The 16037-nt window shown below is 39.9% G+C and overlaps 2 protein-coding genes across 3 annotated transcripts in view; one reads left to right on the top strand and one right to left on the bottom strand.

Moving 5' to 3' along the window:
* The window catches only part of gemin5 (gem (nuclear organelle) associated protein 5), a 28665-nt gene extending 26563 nt beyond the window's left edge, over window positions 1-2102 (bottom strand). For both annotated transcript variants that reach the window (XM_061740591.1, XM_061740590.1), the window contains exons 1-3: window positions 1861-2102; window positions 445-599; window positions 40-221 (exon numbers count right to left, since the gene is read on the bottom strand). In XM_061740591.1, the coding sequence (XP_061596575.1) occupies window positions 40-221; window positions 445-599; window positions 1861-2002 (479 nt within the window). In that variant the 5' untranslated portion in view covers window positions 2003-2102. The remainder of the gene's footprint in view (window positions 1-39; window positions 222-444; window positions 600-1860) is intronic.
* A 252-nt stretch (window positions 2103-2354) lies between these two features.
* mrpl22 (mitochondrial ribosomal protein L22) lies at window positions 2355-7820 on the top strand. Its single transcript, XM_061739188.1, has 7 exons — window positions 2355-2398; window positions 2497-2539; window positions 5583-5718; window positions 5883-5948; window positions 6476-6553; window positions 6785-6854; window positions 7518-7820. The coding sequence occupies exons 1-7, from the start codon at window positions 2374-2376 to the stop codon at window positions 7724-7726; spliced, it is 627 nt and encodes a 208-aa protein (XP_061595172.1). The 5' UTR covers window positions 2355-2373; the 3' UTR covers window positions 7727-7820.
* Window positions 7821-16037: the final 8217 nt, after the last annotated feature.

Genomic DNA, 16037 nt, shown 5'->3' on the forward strand with positions numbered 1-16037 from the left:
TGTATTCTCTTTGTCCTGACAGTGTGGTTCTCTTCTTACCCCACAGCCACGCAGCTCCAGGTGTGAGGGGAGCAGCTGAGGCAGAAGATGGTCCTGGGTTCAGGGAAGAAGCTGCTGGAGTCTCCGGTGTGGAACCAGTGACACACCACCACTCCCTTCTCGTCCCCCGACACCACCAGGTTTTTATCCACGGGGGACCAGTGCACGGCCGTGACGGGGTTCTGTGTGGACGGATGTGACATCCCACAGACACGTGTCACATGTGGTCAAAATGTGACACTATCTCATACTCAAAAACTCAATTCAGTTCATTATAGCTGCACATTCTAAAAAATTACAAAGATTCAGCTTAATCAGTAATTTTGATTGATTGATTTATGTCAAACCAGACGCTATGCATCTATGAAACCGAATGGAACCAAACAGAGTTGAGACAGTTCTCACCTGATGAGCTGCATGCTCCTTTATTAGAGTCTTGGCGTCCGTGTCCCAGAAGAGAACAGCCCCGTCGTTGGAGGAGCTGACACAAATGTGACTCTGGCCAGCATGTTGACAGAAGGAAAATCCCGACACCAGGTCCTTGTGGCCCACGAGCTCACCTGCAATATCCAGAAGAGAGTAATTACTGCTCAGGAGCTGAATCTGAGGAAACACTTTCATCATTTCCTCTGTGGCTCTGACAGCCAGAGAAAATATTAGAATTTGCTAGAATAAGTAAAATAAGTCGCAAAGCTTTTTTTTTCCTACGGTCTTGTTATGTGGTTTGAAAGAAGTAGAAATTAAGATTAAGAATAAGAATAAATGAGTGCAAATGCATTATTTGAATGGGAATTGTGGGAATCCTTTTCTTTTGTTTTCTCGTTGAGATCCCCTCAGTAAAAGTCTTACAACTTACTCCACTGATTTAAACTCTTCATGTAAACATGCTGCAACAGATCAGCATCATCTCATCTTTGAATGACAGATTTGAATTATCTGTCCAATTGTGTTTTGTTATATTAAACAGACTTTTTTTCTCCCGACTTATTAGTGGTTGTTCCCAGTACTCGAATTGAGGGGGGAGGAGGGGGGATGGCATCCCCCCCCGAAATAAAAACGGTCCAAATCATCCCCCCTGTAAAACTGCCATCCCCCCTTTCCATCCCTTATGTAATGTCATCAATGAATGTGGTTTTACTGCTATTTCAACATTTAGAGTCATCACCAGAAAAATAACACCAGAAAAATGTGACAATTTTCACCTTTTTCAGGTACATTTTTACTTGAAATAAGTAGGAAAATCTGCCAGTGGGACAAGATTTATCTTCTTATTACAAGCAAAAAGAATCTTGTTCCACTGGCAGATTTTTCTACTTATTTCAAGTGAAAATCTACTTGAAACAGGTGAAAATTGTTGTTTTTTTCCAGTGATGAGTCTTGTGTAATGAGATTTTTTTACTAAAATGAGACATTTTAACTAGAAATAAGACAAATATTCTTGTTAAGATTTTGAGTTTTTGCAGTGATCCATTTTACTTATCCTGTGAAGGACAAAGGAATATTGATAAGTTCAGAAAACTAGGTTTTTTATTGTTGTGTTTTGATGTATTTGATGTAAGCCCAGTGGATATTTAAAGCTTACAGAAGGCTGCATTTAACTGCTGCTATGTCATTCCTGCAGTATTTCTGCAGGTGTTTTGGTCAGTGCTATTATTTGTAATATAGTATATTATTTGTAATCAGCACAAATTATCTGTCCCCATATGATAAAATCCACCATCCCCCCTGATTTTTTTTTACAACTCGAGTACTGGTTGTTCCTCCAGCACACCTGACATTACTTGGTCATTACTTGGTCTATGTGGAGCCTGAACGCCTCACCTGCAACCCTGCACGAGGATGCGGACACGTCAATCAAGTAGATGACGTTTTTTCCTCCGACACCCAACAAGCCGCTGCTGTTGACGTCGCTGCAGCGCGAGCAGTACCAGTTGGGGGACGCGGGGAGCGACCTGTCGCGCATGTTGCCTCGGAAAGTTTAACTTTCTGCCCCTTTCCTTCGTTGAAGCCTCTAAAAATCAGAATTGTCACATGTTACTGGACTGCCATGGCTACAGCACTGTCTGCCGTACACTCGGCGTGGTGTCGTAAATCTCGCCGGTCTCGACTACGGGATCTTCACTAGGTCAAACTAAGCGCAGTTTGAGCGTTTTCGAATCGAAATGACAGCAGCAGACACACATTACATTTTTTGCATTACTGTTATAACAGCGACATGAAATGTAAATCACACGTTTCATACGTAGTACAGACAAAAAAAAACGTAAAAACTACAATGATATAATCATATAAAGATTGCTGCCGTAAAGGGGAGAGCAGCGTCGTAAATCCAACATGTCGACTGCCATGACCGGACGGGGTGAGAAACAAGCGAAATAATTGAACATTTCTTCCAAAATAACTGGAGTTAGTGACTTGTCCTGCCGTTATCTTTACTGACTTTATATTTGCTTTCAGGTGTGGCCGTTGTGAGGAGTATATGTGGGCTGTTCCAGTCACGGTAGGTTTACAGCAGCAGTCCTTCCTGCAGAAGGACAAGTTCAGCTCTGATCGGTTACTTCTTCTTACTAATGAATAAATGATGGACCAAATAAAAGTTACACGGTAAAATGAGGTCCACTTACTTTAAATTATGCTACTCTTGGTGTAATCGAAGCTTAAAAAAACGTATACAATGTTACAATGTGACAATTATGCATATGTACTCATAAGATAAGATAAGATAAGATAAACCTTTAATAGTCCCACAGAGGGGAAATTTGCAGTTTACAGCAGCAAAGGGGATAGTGCAAAAACAAGAGGCATCAATAGAAAAAGTAAAAGTAATAACACAGTAATAATAATAACACACTATAAACAGTAAGCTGGTATACAATAATAATAAGAATAAGAATAAGAAAGATAAATAATAAGAAATACTAGTATATAAAAAAAGATAACTGACGGATATTTACAGATGGATATTTACATAATTGCACGTTGCAGTGAGTGAAAGATATTGCACATTATTTCCCTTATGTACATTTATTGTCAGGTTGTTATGTATGTGGTCTACTGTGAGCAGTGCTGGTTGTGTAGTCTCACAGCTGCAGGGAGTAAGGACCTTCTGTAGCTCCTTCACACACCTAGGGTGAAGGAGCCTGTCGCTGAAAGAGCTCTCCAGCGCTCTGAAGGAGTCCTTCATGGGGTGGGAGTCCTTCTCCATCATGGATGACAGCTTAGCCATCATCCTCCTCTCTCCCACCACCTGCACTGTGTCCAGAGAGCAACCAACGACAGAGCCGGCCCTTTTGATGGTTTTGTCCAGCCTCCTTCTGTCTGCAGCTGTGATGTTGCTGCCCCAGCAGACCACTCCATAAAAAATGGCTGATGCCACCACAGTGGCATCATCACTCTGCTTTTGTATTTTCACCCAGATATTTGCACTATAAAACTTTTCTACTCTGTTGCTTTTAAGAAGCTATTTATTCCAGTATTACGACAAGTAATTGTATATTAATTTTTAACATGTCCAATTAAATATGGTCATTTTTGCATCATATTTAATTTTTTTCCCTAATTTAATGGGGGCAGGTGTTCTTTGGGGTGTGCTTAGTCTGTTTTTAAAGATGTATATTAAAAAATAAATTAAAAAAATCAACATTTTACACACACTTGATTTGGATCATATTGAGGTCAGTATATCTTCAAAAGCTTTTGGGCCTGTATAAGTAGTAGTGCGGAAGCCATGGTTAGTTCACATAACACATAATAATATATAATGTCTTTGCGTCAACCTGGTGAGAGTCGTCCTCAACAGTCCCACGTGGCTCCTGATGGAGGCTCCTAATGTTCTGTTTTTACTGTCTTTCCAGGCATTATGGGATACACGTGTGCGCTTTAGTCATAATCTTTCATTTCGTCCTACAAATTCAGTTTTTTTTGTCCGCTGCCTCTTGACCTGCTTCTTTTGTCGGCCAGTATCTGGTGCTCTGCTCCTCTGGGGTTCCTCCTGGGCTTTGCTTGTGTGTGGAGTCACAGGAGCTTCCATGTTGTGCAGAAGTGGTTTATCGGCAGGTTGTTGGCTACAAATGTCTCCCTCTGGGAGTCCTTCATGATCAGGGGAGTCTAGCCTCCTCCTATCAGCTGGTGTGAGAGGTTTGCTCTTCAGCCTGTAGGTGGGGATCATGTCAGGGCCTGGTGCTGTCCAGTGCTTCACACTCGAGACTGTCCAGATGTTGTTTTTCTGGGAGATACACATGTGGATGGATGAATATATGTATGTGTTTTTATGTGAACCACTTCAGATCTGCTCATCAACGCAATCTGTTTCCATTTAATGGTTCAATAGTATCCCATAGAAAGGATTGTATCAGAATCAGAAAGAACTTTATTGCCAAGTAATTAAAACACACAAGGAATTTGTTGTGGTGATTGGTGCAATACAAAAGAACAAATAATATTAAAAGAAAAAATGTACAAAAGGTTGGTTTTAAAGTGCCGGAGTAATGAGTCTGTCCAAAGGTGATCTAGGATGTGCGTTAATGTGACCCATAAGGTCAGAAGTGGAGTCTTTACGTTAATGTGACGTAGAGATGGGTGGTAGACGGGGGAGAGGGGGGACCGGGGTCTTGTTGACCAGGCCAGCTGCAGTCGGGAAGAAGCTGTTTTTGTGGAGTGAGGTTTTGGTCCTGATGGACCACAGCCTCCTGCCAGAGGGAAGAGTCTGGAACAGTTTGTGTCCTGGGTGGGAGGCGTCTGCTGCAATCTTTCCTGCACCTTCAGGGTCCTGGAGGCTTTAAGTCCTGGAGAGATGGAAGATTGCAGCCAATCACCTTCTCTCTTTTTTTTGCACCAATTATGGTCAAGGACTCAAAACCATGTCCGATGACACCACCCACGAGTCTTTATGTCAAACCATTCAAAAGTGGCAGAGAAAAGTTTTCTAGGGGGCGCTGTTTAGCCGTTAGGCCACGCCCATTAATGCAAACCATGAAATATCAAATTTATCGCCAAGTCTGGCTTGCATGCAAAATTTGGTGACTTTTGGGGAACTATCAAATATGGACCAATCAGATGAAGGGGGGGGCGCGCTTTTTGGCGTCTAGCATCGCCACGGTAACGATTTTGAAAGAGAAAAGTAATGCGTGTCGTCGTAGGATGGAGAGGCACATTTTGATGTATAACACACCTGGGTGCAAAATTTGGTGACTTTTGGGGCACGTTTAGGGGGGCAAAAACGCCCTCCTTTCGTCAGAAGGAAAAGAAAAATAAAGAAAGAAGGAATAATTCCTACAGATACAATAGGGCCTTCGCACTGTAAGTGCTCGGGCCCTAATTATTATTATAATAGCACCATAGTCTGATTAACATAGTTGAGTTTGAGGCTGTTTGTGTACTGATGGAGTCGCACAAGATTTCAAAAGGACCTAGAAGGCTTAGTTGTAGCTCTTTGGTCAAATTGGTCAAATGATGCTGCACTATCATCCAGTGTCTGAGGTGGTCCAGCTCAGGTGTGAAATGACCTTTCCCTGACCCTTTACCTTCCCTTTACACCTCCCCAGGTTGCCGGGACTGGGTGCTGTGGCCCCGCAGCTTTCATGTCTCCACACCAGCTCCTCCCTGGAAACAAAACAGTGGGAGAAGAAGAACCTGCTGGTGTACCCGCCTCAGCTGCCAGACGAGCCCCGAAGACCAGCAGTGAGTCTCTCTGCCCGTTTACACCGTGACTCTGATAAAAGGGGAAAGTGTCGCGGCTACATTTGTCGTTATTGTCAGCAGCTTGTGTGTTGCCGCCAGCACTTTAGTAGCAGATGGCTCTTTTATTTGCGACTGACTTGACATTTTCACGGTTCTATCCACAGGAGATCCACCACAGCCGGAGACAGATTAAGTACAGCAAAGACAAAATGTGGTACCTGGCCAAAATGGTAAGATGTGCAGCAGGGATTTATGTCATCACAACATCCTCCGTGAGCTGCAGTTCGCCATGCATCATTGCTATCCAGCCGTTGTCTAGAGATTCAAGATGTGCATAAAAAAAAAAACTACTGGTTGGAAAAAAAATCCACCTGAAATACTGAAGTAGAATACTAAAGAATACTTAAAGGTTTTAGACTACAGAAAGGAGCACATCTTTGGTGTATTGGTTAAAAGACCAAAGTGATGAAGTAGAATAGAAAGTAAACTATGACATATAGATTTAATGCAATAAAACTGATATGACTATAGTTGAATTAAGATCTAGAAGAAAAAAAATCATCTCCAACATTTTTTTAGTATTAAAATTATACATTTTCTTTCCACATAGAGTCTTTGTTGTTATAGCTGATGCAATAGTGCTGCCTTTAAAAGAGACCAAAACAGCCGCCGCAGGCACTGCTGCACCGTGCTGATCTGACATCTGTTCAGAAATATTTATTCGGGTGCTTCTATCAAAGCCTTTTTTCCCTCACAGATCCAGGGCATGAGCATTGATCAGGCTATCGCACAGCTGGAGTTCAATGACAAGAAAGGAGCAAAAATTATGAAAGAGGTTTGTAACTCCACGTCCATCTTTCACAGCTGCATGTGTTTGATCACATTAGAGGTATCCCTTCTGGATTTATTGTTGATCAAACTTCTAAATACGTTTTTTTTTTTCCTTTTTTCCTGTGCACATCTTAATTTTTGAGTTGTGGTGTCTATGCATAATGACAGAATCCTCTTCTTTTCTACTTCTGCACATGTGTGTGTGGATGTTACAGTTCTATGTTTCTTGTTTCAGATACTTCTTGAAGCTCAAGAGATGGCAGTCAAGAATCACAATGTGGAGTATAAATCCAATCTTCACGTAGGTGAGGATCTACAGCAGGGTTTCACGATAAAAAGAGAAAATAGAAACAAAACTGCACCTAAGGGACCACGACTAACCTCATGTTACATGTTTTCACAAACTAAATCTGCTTTAAATGAAATGTTATGATGTGTACTATTTATGTCTCGCCATGAAATAATTCATCAGCAAATATTAAAAGGCTTGTAAATTGAAACATTTGACAGCAAAGCTGAGGTGCCATCAGACATTTGAAAGGAAGCTGACATGATTTTCTGAGGTCTAACTGAACTGTCAATGGCATGTTTATGGGTCAAAAGGGTGGTAAATTGGTAAAAAAAAAAAAAAAATTGGGATAAAAATATTGACAAAACAATGTGGAGATCATTGGCCTGCTGTCAGCCACGTTTCCAGAAGCTGAAAAATCATAGCTAAGAGAATAAATACATTTGTCCGAGATTGTATTCACATCATTTTATGACTGAGCTGAAGCTACTAAGGCCTTTTGGGGGTAATTTTCCTAAAAGCAGTAGCTTTGAGTTGTGATGCTGTGCAGTGTCAGTAATTCACGTCAGGCTGGAGAACTACCTCAACTTTCCTTTCAATTTTGGCCTGTTTTCATGCAAGGGAACCTGTGAATGAAATGTGTTGTGTTTCTCATCCTCTCTCATCCCTTCTCCTCCAGCCGAGTCCTTCTCTGGCAAAGGCCAGTACCTGAAGCGGATCCGGTTCCATGGCAGGGGCAGGTTTGGCATCATGGACAAAGTTTACTGTAACTATTTTGTCAAGCTGGTAGAAGGTCCGCCACCCAAAACGGAGAAGAGAACAGGCTTCGACCAGGCCAAAGAATACGTCCAGGAGTTGAAGAACCGAACCATCGTCCACAGTCTGTAGACACATAGATTCTGGTTATTGTTCAAAGCCAAGCAGCGTGTGTGTATGTATCAATTTGATATTTGTATATAAATAAATACATGAGTGGATTAGTGGTGTGTTCTAGTGTTGTCCAGTTTTGCATGTTTGTTTGTTTGACTAGGTTTTGTGAAATAATCACTATGTGCTGTTGTTCATCCGAGATCGTATTCACATAATTTTATGGCTGAGCTGAAGTTACTTAGGCATTTTGGGACATTTTCTTCTAGGACTCTTGAGTCACAACCAAGAGTCGGTTTAAAAACAAAGACTTCAGAGGAGCAGCCCAGGTTAGAGCTGCTTTCATCCAGGTTGCATAACGTAATAATGGAAATTTTGTTAGGATGTTGGTGACAAAGTTGCCTGGCAGGACAAAAAGGGGAAGAGCAAAGGGGTCATTTCTGGGAAAGAAATGGTTGAAAGATGATTGTTATAAAAGAGGCTAAGATTGAAATAGATCTGCTGTGGGAACCTGTCAAAGGAAAAGCTGGAGGGGAAAAACAGATATTTTGATACTAGAAACTTAGAGAAAATGTACGATTATGAGCAATAATATACTCAAAAGCACTTTTGAGACAATGATGCAGCATTTCCACAGGGGAGCACATTTTACTACATATTGGTAAGGTGACACTTTTGCAGTTATCCAGTAGTTTATACCTTCAGATGACTCTGCTGCTAATGGTACTTGATTTTTATGAAGGAAGCAGGAGCTGCAACACTGAGGTCAAGAAGTTCAATTCAGAATAACTTAATTCCTCCGATTACTTTCATGTTGTTATAGCTAATTATGGGCATGACCATATTACAATCGTCCAAAACTCCCAAAGGGCAATGTTGCTAAGCAATAGGTTATTGTAGAGACATCGTACAAATTTTCCCCGACTCGGGGGCACGCTGTGGACTTCAACATATTCAAATATCATGAAGCTATGATTTAAGGAAATGTGTCAAAATCCAGGCCAAATGGCCCCATTCATTCGGATGGGGGTTTTTACCATGGTGAAAAAAAAAACCTATCCGTTAATGTAGCCTGAACCCGGAATGTGCACCCACACATAGCATACATCAACACATGTGGATCCATCATGCCTCGAAGGGCAATACTTTTCTCAGTCAAAAGCGTTACCGTGGCAACGCTAGATGCCAAGAAGTGGGAAAAAAGGTGAAAATTCGGACGCCTACTGGTCGGCCGAACCTTATCGTAGAGACATCATTCAAATGTTCCCAGACTCGGTTCGCTTCAGACTAAAAGATCTTTCAACCTCATTATGCCAATTATTACAGTTTTTGAGATATTAAACTTTCAATAAAAGAAAAAAATGTCCATATGAATTTGGACGCTTGTTGCTTGGCAACAGGTTATCGTAGGGACATTATTCATGTTTGAAAACTCGCCTCGCTGTGGACTACAACATTTTCAAATTGCAAAGGTTTATTAACAACCTCAAACTACTTTTTGGCCATTATTAATCACCCTAAACCACACAACCCTGAAGCAGTGGGTGTGGTTTATTGACATCTCTAAACCACACCCCCTGTGGGGAGCACAGGAAGTTTAGTTTGTTACTGTTATACATCTTCAAATGTATCAATGTTAGTGTATCAATAGTAAAGTCAATGTATAAAATGGTGTAGAGCATTAATTATGAAATACTAGGATGTTCCCATCACTGAATTACGACGGAGTATTAGGGCCAAACTAAGACAAAAAAAAAAATTTGGAAATTACGAGAATAAAGTCATAATATAATGAGAATAAAGTCGTAATATTACGTGAATAAAGTCATAATGTTGCGAGAATAAAGTCGTAATAGAATAAAGTCGTAATATTACGAGAATAAAGTCGTAACATTACAAGAATAAAGTCGTCATATTACAAGAATAAAGTGGTAATTTATGAGAATAAAGTCGTAATATTACAAGAATAAAGTGTTAACTTATGAGAACTAACAGGAAGAGTGTGTTAAAATGTTGAATATTGAACATCTTGTGAAGTTATATTTATATATTTATAATATATTTAATATTACGACTTTATTCTCGTAATATTACGACTTTATTCTCAAAATATTATGACTTTATTCTCGTAATTTTACAACTTTAATCTCATATTATTATGACTTTATTTTCGTAATTTCCTTTTTTTTTCTTAGTTTGGCCCTAATACTCCGTCGTTCTGAATCCCTGTAGTTCACTTTGAGTAATTTTATACAAGCCGCTGTAATATCTGGCAGTTACATTCCCTCATGGTGACTCTTCTCCCACTTCAGCACACAGTAAGTTATTAAAAATACCTAAGATACATCAGTGAAGTCAAAATCTCACTAGAATTAAAAAAAAGTCCCTTTATCCTAACAGCCAAGGCAAAAACTGTGCCTTTACTGAGTGCCTGTCGTGCTGTCAAAGCTTTGTTGTGATGGGTTTGATACTCGTGTTGGGACGACAGTGGTCACCAAAGCTTCTCTGAGTACACACCTGTCAACATCGCGTTCTTCAGCCTTTCCCTTTGACCACAGCTCTGTGATACTGGCTTCAGGTCTGCAATGAAACACAACCAATGATAACTTCAAAGTATCTTGGCCCTAAAAATCTGTTTCAAAAGAAAACTTAATAGCCCAACAACCCTCTTGAAAAATGCTACAATAAAGCAAAATAATTGCATAGTTTGCTGCTTTTTTTGTTTGCCTTGATGGTTTCCTTGCCCTAGCATCCAAAACTCCTGCAGAATCTGTCTATTAATGGATTTAATTTGAATTTCTCAGCCTCAAATTCATCTTTACTCCTTGTTATTCCACTAATAAATGGAATAGAGGGGAAAAGGAAACAACCTTAGGAGAGCAAACTCAGGAGGAGAATAGAAATTTCTATTTTCTAAAGGTCACAGTGTCTCATTGTTCTCAAGGCCCAGAGCTTCGGTCTCTGCTGATCGTAATTGGCCTTTAGTTTCCTGTTCTTGATGTGACTGATCCAGTTTGTGCATCTGCCCGTCACTACCTCCCTCCAAAGCTCTTGTCAGCTCAGAGCAGCTTTGAGTGCATTTCCAAATAAAATGCCATCTGCTGGCCCCAATTTCGGCAGACAAGTGCCCTCAATCTCAGGTTGGAGGCCGGCTCGGTCCCACGGCAATGGCTGGTGAAAAGACCAGACGGCCTCCTCCTCACTCTCTTCCTCCTCCCCTCTTTCAGCCCAAGAGAAGTTTTATTTCAGTTTATTTAATTTGTTTTATTTATGTCTTACTGTAAATTCAAACATGCAGAAAACGGTTGTCGGTGCACTAATTATCTACAGTTAAGATGAACAAATAAGAGCATGTTTTCAGCTGGCACTGTTTAACAAAAGTTCTGATGACTACCCGAGGCGACAAGTGGGGGTAGCTGATTAAGTTTTCCCAAAATCACAAACAATCTCTGGAAGAGCCCAAATTCAGATGTTGTTGGGGTGGAGATGTCATAGATAGAAGACAGGAGTCCTTGTTTATCACAGGGAATGTGAGTAGGGTCGCCACCCGTCCCTTGAAATACGGAATTGTTACGTAATTGGGAATTAAAAGTTGCGTTCTGTATTGAACCAATACGGACACATATTATGCTCTTATTTATTTATGTCATAATATACAGGTGAAGGTTGGAAAATTTGAATATATTACAAAACTTCATTCGTTTCAGTAAATTCAACTAAAAGTGAAACAAATATATTATTTCCCACTACATGAAAAGAGCGATATTTCAAGCCTTTATTTGTTATAATTTTGATGATTATGGCTCACAGCTTATGAAAACCCCAAATAAAGAAATCTAAAAAAATTAGAATGTTTTATGAAATCAATAAACAATTCAATCATTAAAATTATAACAAATAAAGGCTTAAAATATCTTGCTTTGCATGTAATGAGACTAGGTAATATATGAGTTTCACCTTTTAAGTTGAATATAAATTAACTTTTACACCATATTCTAATTTTCCGACCTTCACCTGTAGCTATATTTATATTTACCTGCATACAGAACATCTGGGCTGATGTGGAGATACGTAGAATAGGAGCAAGTTCAATGCTATTAAAGCACTTTAAACTTTAAATCAAAGCATTTTGTCTTTTGATATAAAATAAATACATTTCTATGCATTTTAGAAGTTTTGGGGATGTCCCTTTTTTTGGTGCCAGTGTTGCTGAAATGGGGCGTCCCTTATTTCTATTTCTGAAAGGTGGCAACCCTAAATGTGAGACCACTGGCAAATAAAACGGAAGACCATGGAACACTGATGAACAGATACCAGGAATATCAGGAATGCAGTATTATGTGTTTCATGACGTGAGATGAGATATGGCTGCTTAAACTTGTTCCACATTCCAAAGGCTCTCTTTAAAAAGTTGAAATTATCAGAATTCTGCAGAGTGATGTGCCTTCGTCATACAGTACCATGAACAGCAACTCAAATGTTTGTTACACAAATAAGCTACATTCTTTGAAACTGCCCTTCCCTCATGTTCAATACTGACCAGCACTAACTGTGGCTACAGTTTGATTGGCCAATGCTCGCAGGGAAATGCCAAAACTTTCTCCAGCTCTCGACAGAAGCGGCGCTCCCTCGGGAAGATGCAGAACCCACAAAACTCACTTTAAAGGAGGACGGACTGGAATCCTCGTCAACAACAGTTGGTGTAGTCTCGGACGTGTTACTTTGAAGAAGAGGTGAGACTTAAAGAGATTGAGGCAGGATTTATGAAAAAGTAATAATGTCAGATGAAGCGTTCCAAACCAAAAAGAATGAGCCCTCTAGTGTATCTCTCCGTTGCCTTGAACAGGCTGTGTGCTGCAAAATGTGCTGCAATTCGGGGGCCGAATTTCCCGCGCTGTCCTGCGGATGTGACGTCACATGACGCTGCATGCACGTTCTCCCCGTTCTCCCGTGCCGGCTTCGCTGTTGGCTGCAGTACCCCCGACGGCCGTCGTGGCGAAGGGTGGCGCTAGAGAGTCTCATTTCTTAAAAGGAGCCTCATGCTCCTTTAAAGAGATGGCATTGCTTTTTAACAACAGAAGGTGTAATCCAGAACATGTTACTGTGAAGGAGCATTTCTGCACTCCAGATATGGAAATGATGTCTGAAAGGAGACTATAGAGGAGAAATTGTCTATCATCATATGGGGGAGGAATACAAAGCAAGCAGCACACAGTGAAGAGTAAAGGTGGATGAATTGCGGCGGTTGTTAACAGATAATAAAACACTGGACATGTAACAGTCCAAGTATTTCTAAATCTAAGATATGGAACTTTTGGGTGTGAGTTTCTGTCTATGTCAAGCGATTTCACCTGTCTTACACTGAAAAAAATAAATCTAAGCGCATGTAAATATAACATATTTAAATCTGTGATATTAACAATTAAAAATGAAGTTTGTTGCTTTACGTGAATACATCTAGTTTTGAACTTAATCTGCATTTGTTCAAAAAACAAGACATTGTGCATTTATCCTTAACAAGCAGTATTTATGTAATCCCACTTAATCATTTAATTTACACACAAACAACAAGCAATGATCTTGTTGTATTTACCTTTCCTTTAACAATTTTAATCTATTGTGCAGATTGACCAACATTTAGATGAAACATGCTTTATTTGTTTAAGTAGAACACCACAGTAAAAAATATCTTGCTTGATCTACTTAAAAAAATTAAGGCAACTTTTTCACATGAGATTTTTATGTAGATCAAGAAAGACTAGTCTTTGTATAAACTAATCAATTTTTAGTATGTACAAAATTCATTTGCAAGTAAAGACAACTTAATTTTGATAAATAAAGTAAACTTAACACAATTAAGTTGACTGTACTTGCAAAATGTATTATTTACATACAAAAAATTAAGTAGTTTATACAAAGACTAGTCTTTCTTGATTTACATAATAATCTCATGCAAAAAGTTGCCTTAATTTTTCTAAGTAGATCAAGCACAATATTTGTAACAGTGTACCCTCTGAACGTACAAGTTATTGAGAAAATATTGCAAGGCTACACATACATATACAACACCCCTATGCATTAGTATAGGTTCCTGAATCCTGATCATGCATCTCTTACAGCTATGAAGGCACAGTTAGAATATTGGGAATGGAGTATAATATTTTTCAGTGACAAAAGCTGTGTAGACACATTCCAGACTTCAACAGCCTTTCCATCCAATTTCTGTTTCCTTAATCATGATGAAGAATGCAGTACAGGCAAGAGAGACTGCAGACAGAGCGGTAAGAATAAAAGAGGAATCTCTGCAGTCATTGTTACAACCAGCGGGGGTGTACGTGTACAGTAGTTTCTTTGTAACTTAGCTCTGAATGTCTATCTACATATGCATCTATACACACACACACACATACAGTAGATCAGTTTAATTCAGTTACTCCACATGCATAAATAATGACGGTGTATGCCGTTGTTGAGTCCAAAATATCTTTAGTCTAAATAATAGTTGGTAAAACTATTATTTTAACATGTCACATAAATAAATGATCAGAAATGACAGAGTATGCTCCCAAGCAGGGAGGCCATGGTGGAATTCAGTGCTTACAGGATGTAAATTATGCATCCTCTCTTTCCAAGCATGTTCTCATCCCACAAAAAGACAGGAAAATGTGCTACCGGCGTTGGGGGTTAACTAGAGGAGAGAAACACTCTTTATGGTTTTATTATTCATAATTTGCAAAACTGTGTGGTGAAAATAATCCCTACGGTGGCGAACGCTCCTCATAGCTCTGGCCAGTTTGCACCGCACACAAATGCGGTGTCCACGTGACGGGGGAAGAATAAAAGAATGCGATGCCATGATGCCTCCTTTCATTTATTGTGGGTCAACATGCTGGGCGGCCCAGCGGAGGCTTAAACTGAGAAACAAATAGAAATCAGGGGCCAGTTGTGCAGGGAGAGCCTCCAGGTGTTATTCATTTCCTTTTAACTTTCTTACCCCCTCCCATCTCTGTGGTGGTAGTGCGCGACAACAGCCACCAAATTGTGTTAACTCCCAAATGAAATCTTTGCCACCAACGCCACAGAGCGGGCCGCCCGCTGGCCCCCATTGGATATTTTGCCCTTGAGAAACAAGTCCCAGCATGCAACACTTTGTTCATTCTGTGGACAGCCTCCAATTATGCCACTTTTTCCCCTAAAAAAAAACAAAAAAACAAGAGAATTACAGCCTTTATCTCTGTGGCATCTGTCTTTAAAAGAGACAAAGGGAGGAAAGAGCTCATCTGTGAGGTTGTTGCAATTTATCAGCTTTTGTTATTAACAGAACGAGCCCTCCGTCATGATAAGGCAGTGAATCAAGCAGGAGGGAAAAAAATGATAATACGAGTAATGAAATCCTAAGATCAGAATCTCTCTCTCTTTGTAAGTGAATTAAAAAAGCTTCATAAATTAAAGTCACTATGCTACCTACAATCTGATGGCATTTTGTTAAACTGCAACTAAAGTGAATGATAAGTAGTTTTAAAAGAAGAAAAGGTCCAGATTTGTGTGCCGCAGGGTGCGATAGTTACGTAAATGACTCAACTCGTCGACCTCCAAGTGTTACATTGAGATGTATTACAGAAAATGCCCCTTCGTGCTTCAATGGCAAAAGGATATCGATTCTTGGATCGCGTTTTATCATCGGACTGAGATGTAATATTTCAGGCAGGCTTTTAAGTACCTGAGAAAATACACACTGAGTGTACTTACCTTGAATTCCTGCCAGCTGTGATGTATTCTCATCAATCTGTTGAGTTTCAGTGTATGTTCCAAGTGAGCAATAGTAAATGGGCAAAATGTAGTTGTCAAAAAGTAGTTTACACCAGTTTCATAGGATCCTAATCAAAGGTGAGGCAGAGAAAGTGAGCTGTGGTGACATCAACAAAGTGTGAATACAGCACTTTTTTTTTTGCAGTTTCATGGCTTAAAAGGTATTAACGGTGCTTTGCATATAAACTCTGTCAGAGCCAGAGTAAATACATTTGAAATGATCTGGTTCCACTGGTATTACAGGGACTAGAACTGTTCTGTTTTACAATCTTCTTCTTCATTACACAACTACAGTTCTCCCCCCATCAGAATGAAGCTGCACTCGGTTGCACACCGTTTTTATATTTCATTTTCATGGCTAATCTCAGGGTGAATCATATTATAGAAGTCTTTATGGGAATATAAGTAACCTTATTATTCAAACATGATTATCATACAGTGCGAGCGAATGAACTGCAGGGTCAAAAAATGAATGTTGCTCTGAATAATGACAAGCCAGTGGCTGTCAGTTTATGCACCGAGT

The sequence above is a fragment of the Cololabis saira genome, chromosome 14 (genome assembly GCF_033807715.1).
Source record: "Cololabis saira isolate AMF1-May2022 chromosome 14, fColSai1.1, whole genome shotgun sequence".
In the NCBI taxonomy this organism is placed as follows: domain Eukaryota; kingdom Metazoa; phylum Chordata; class Actinopteri; order Beloniformes; family Belonidae; genus Cololabis; species Cololabis saira.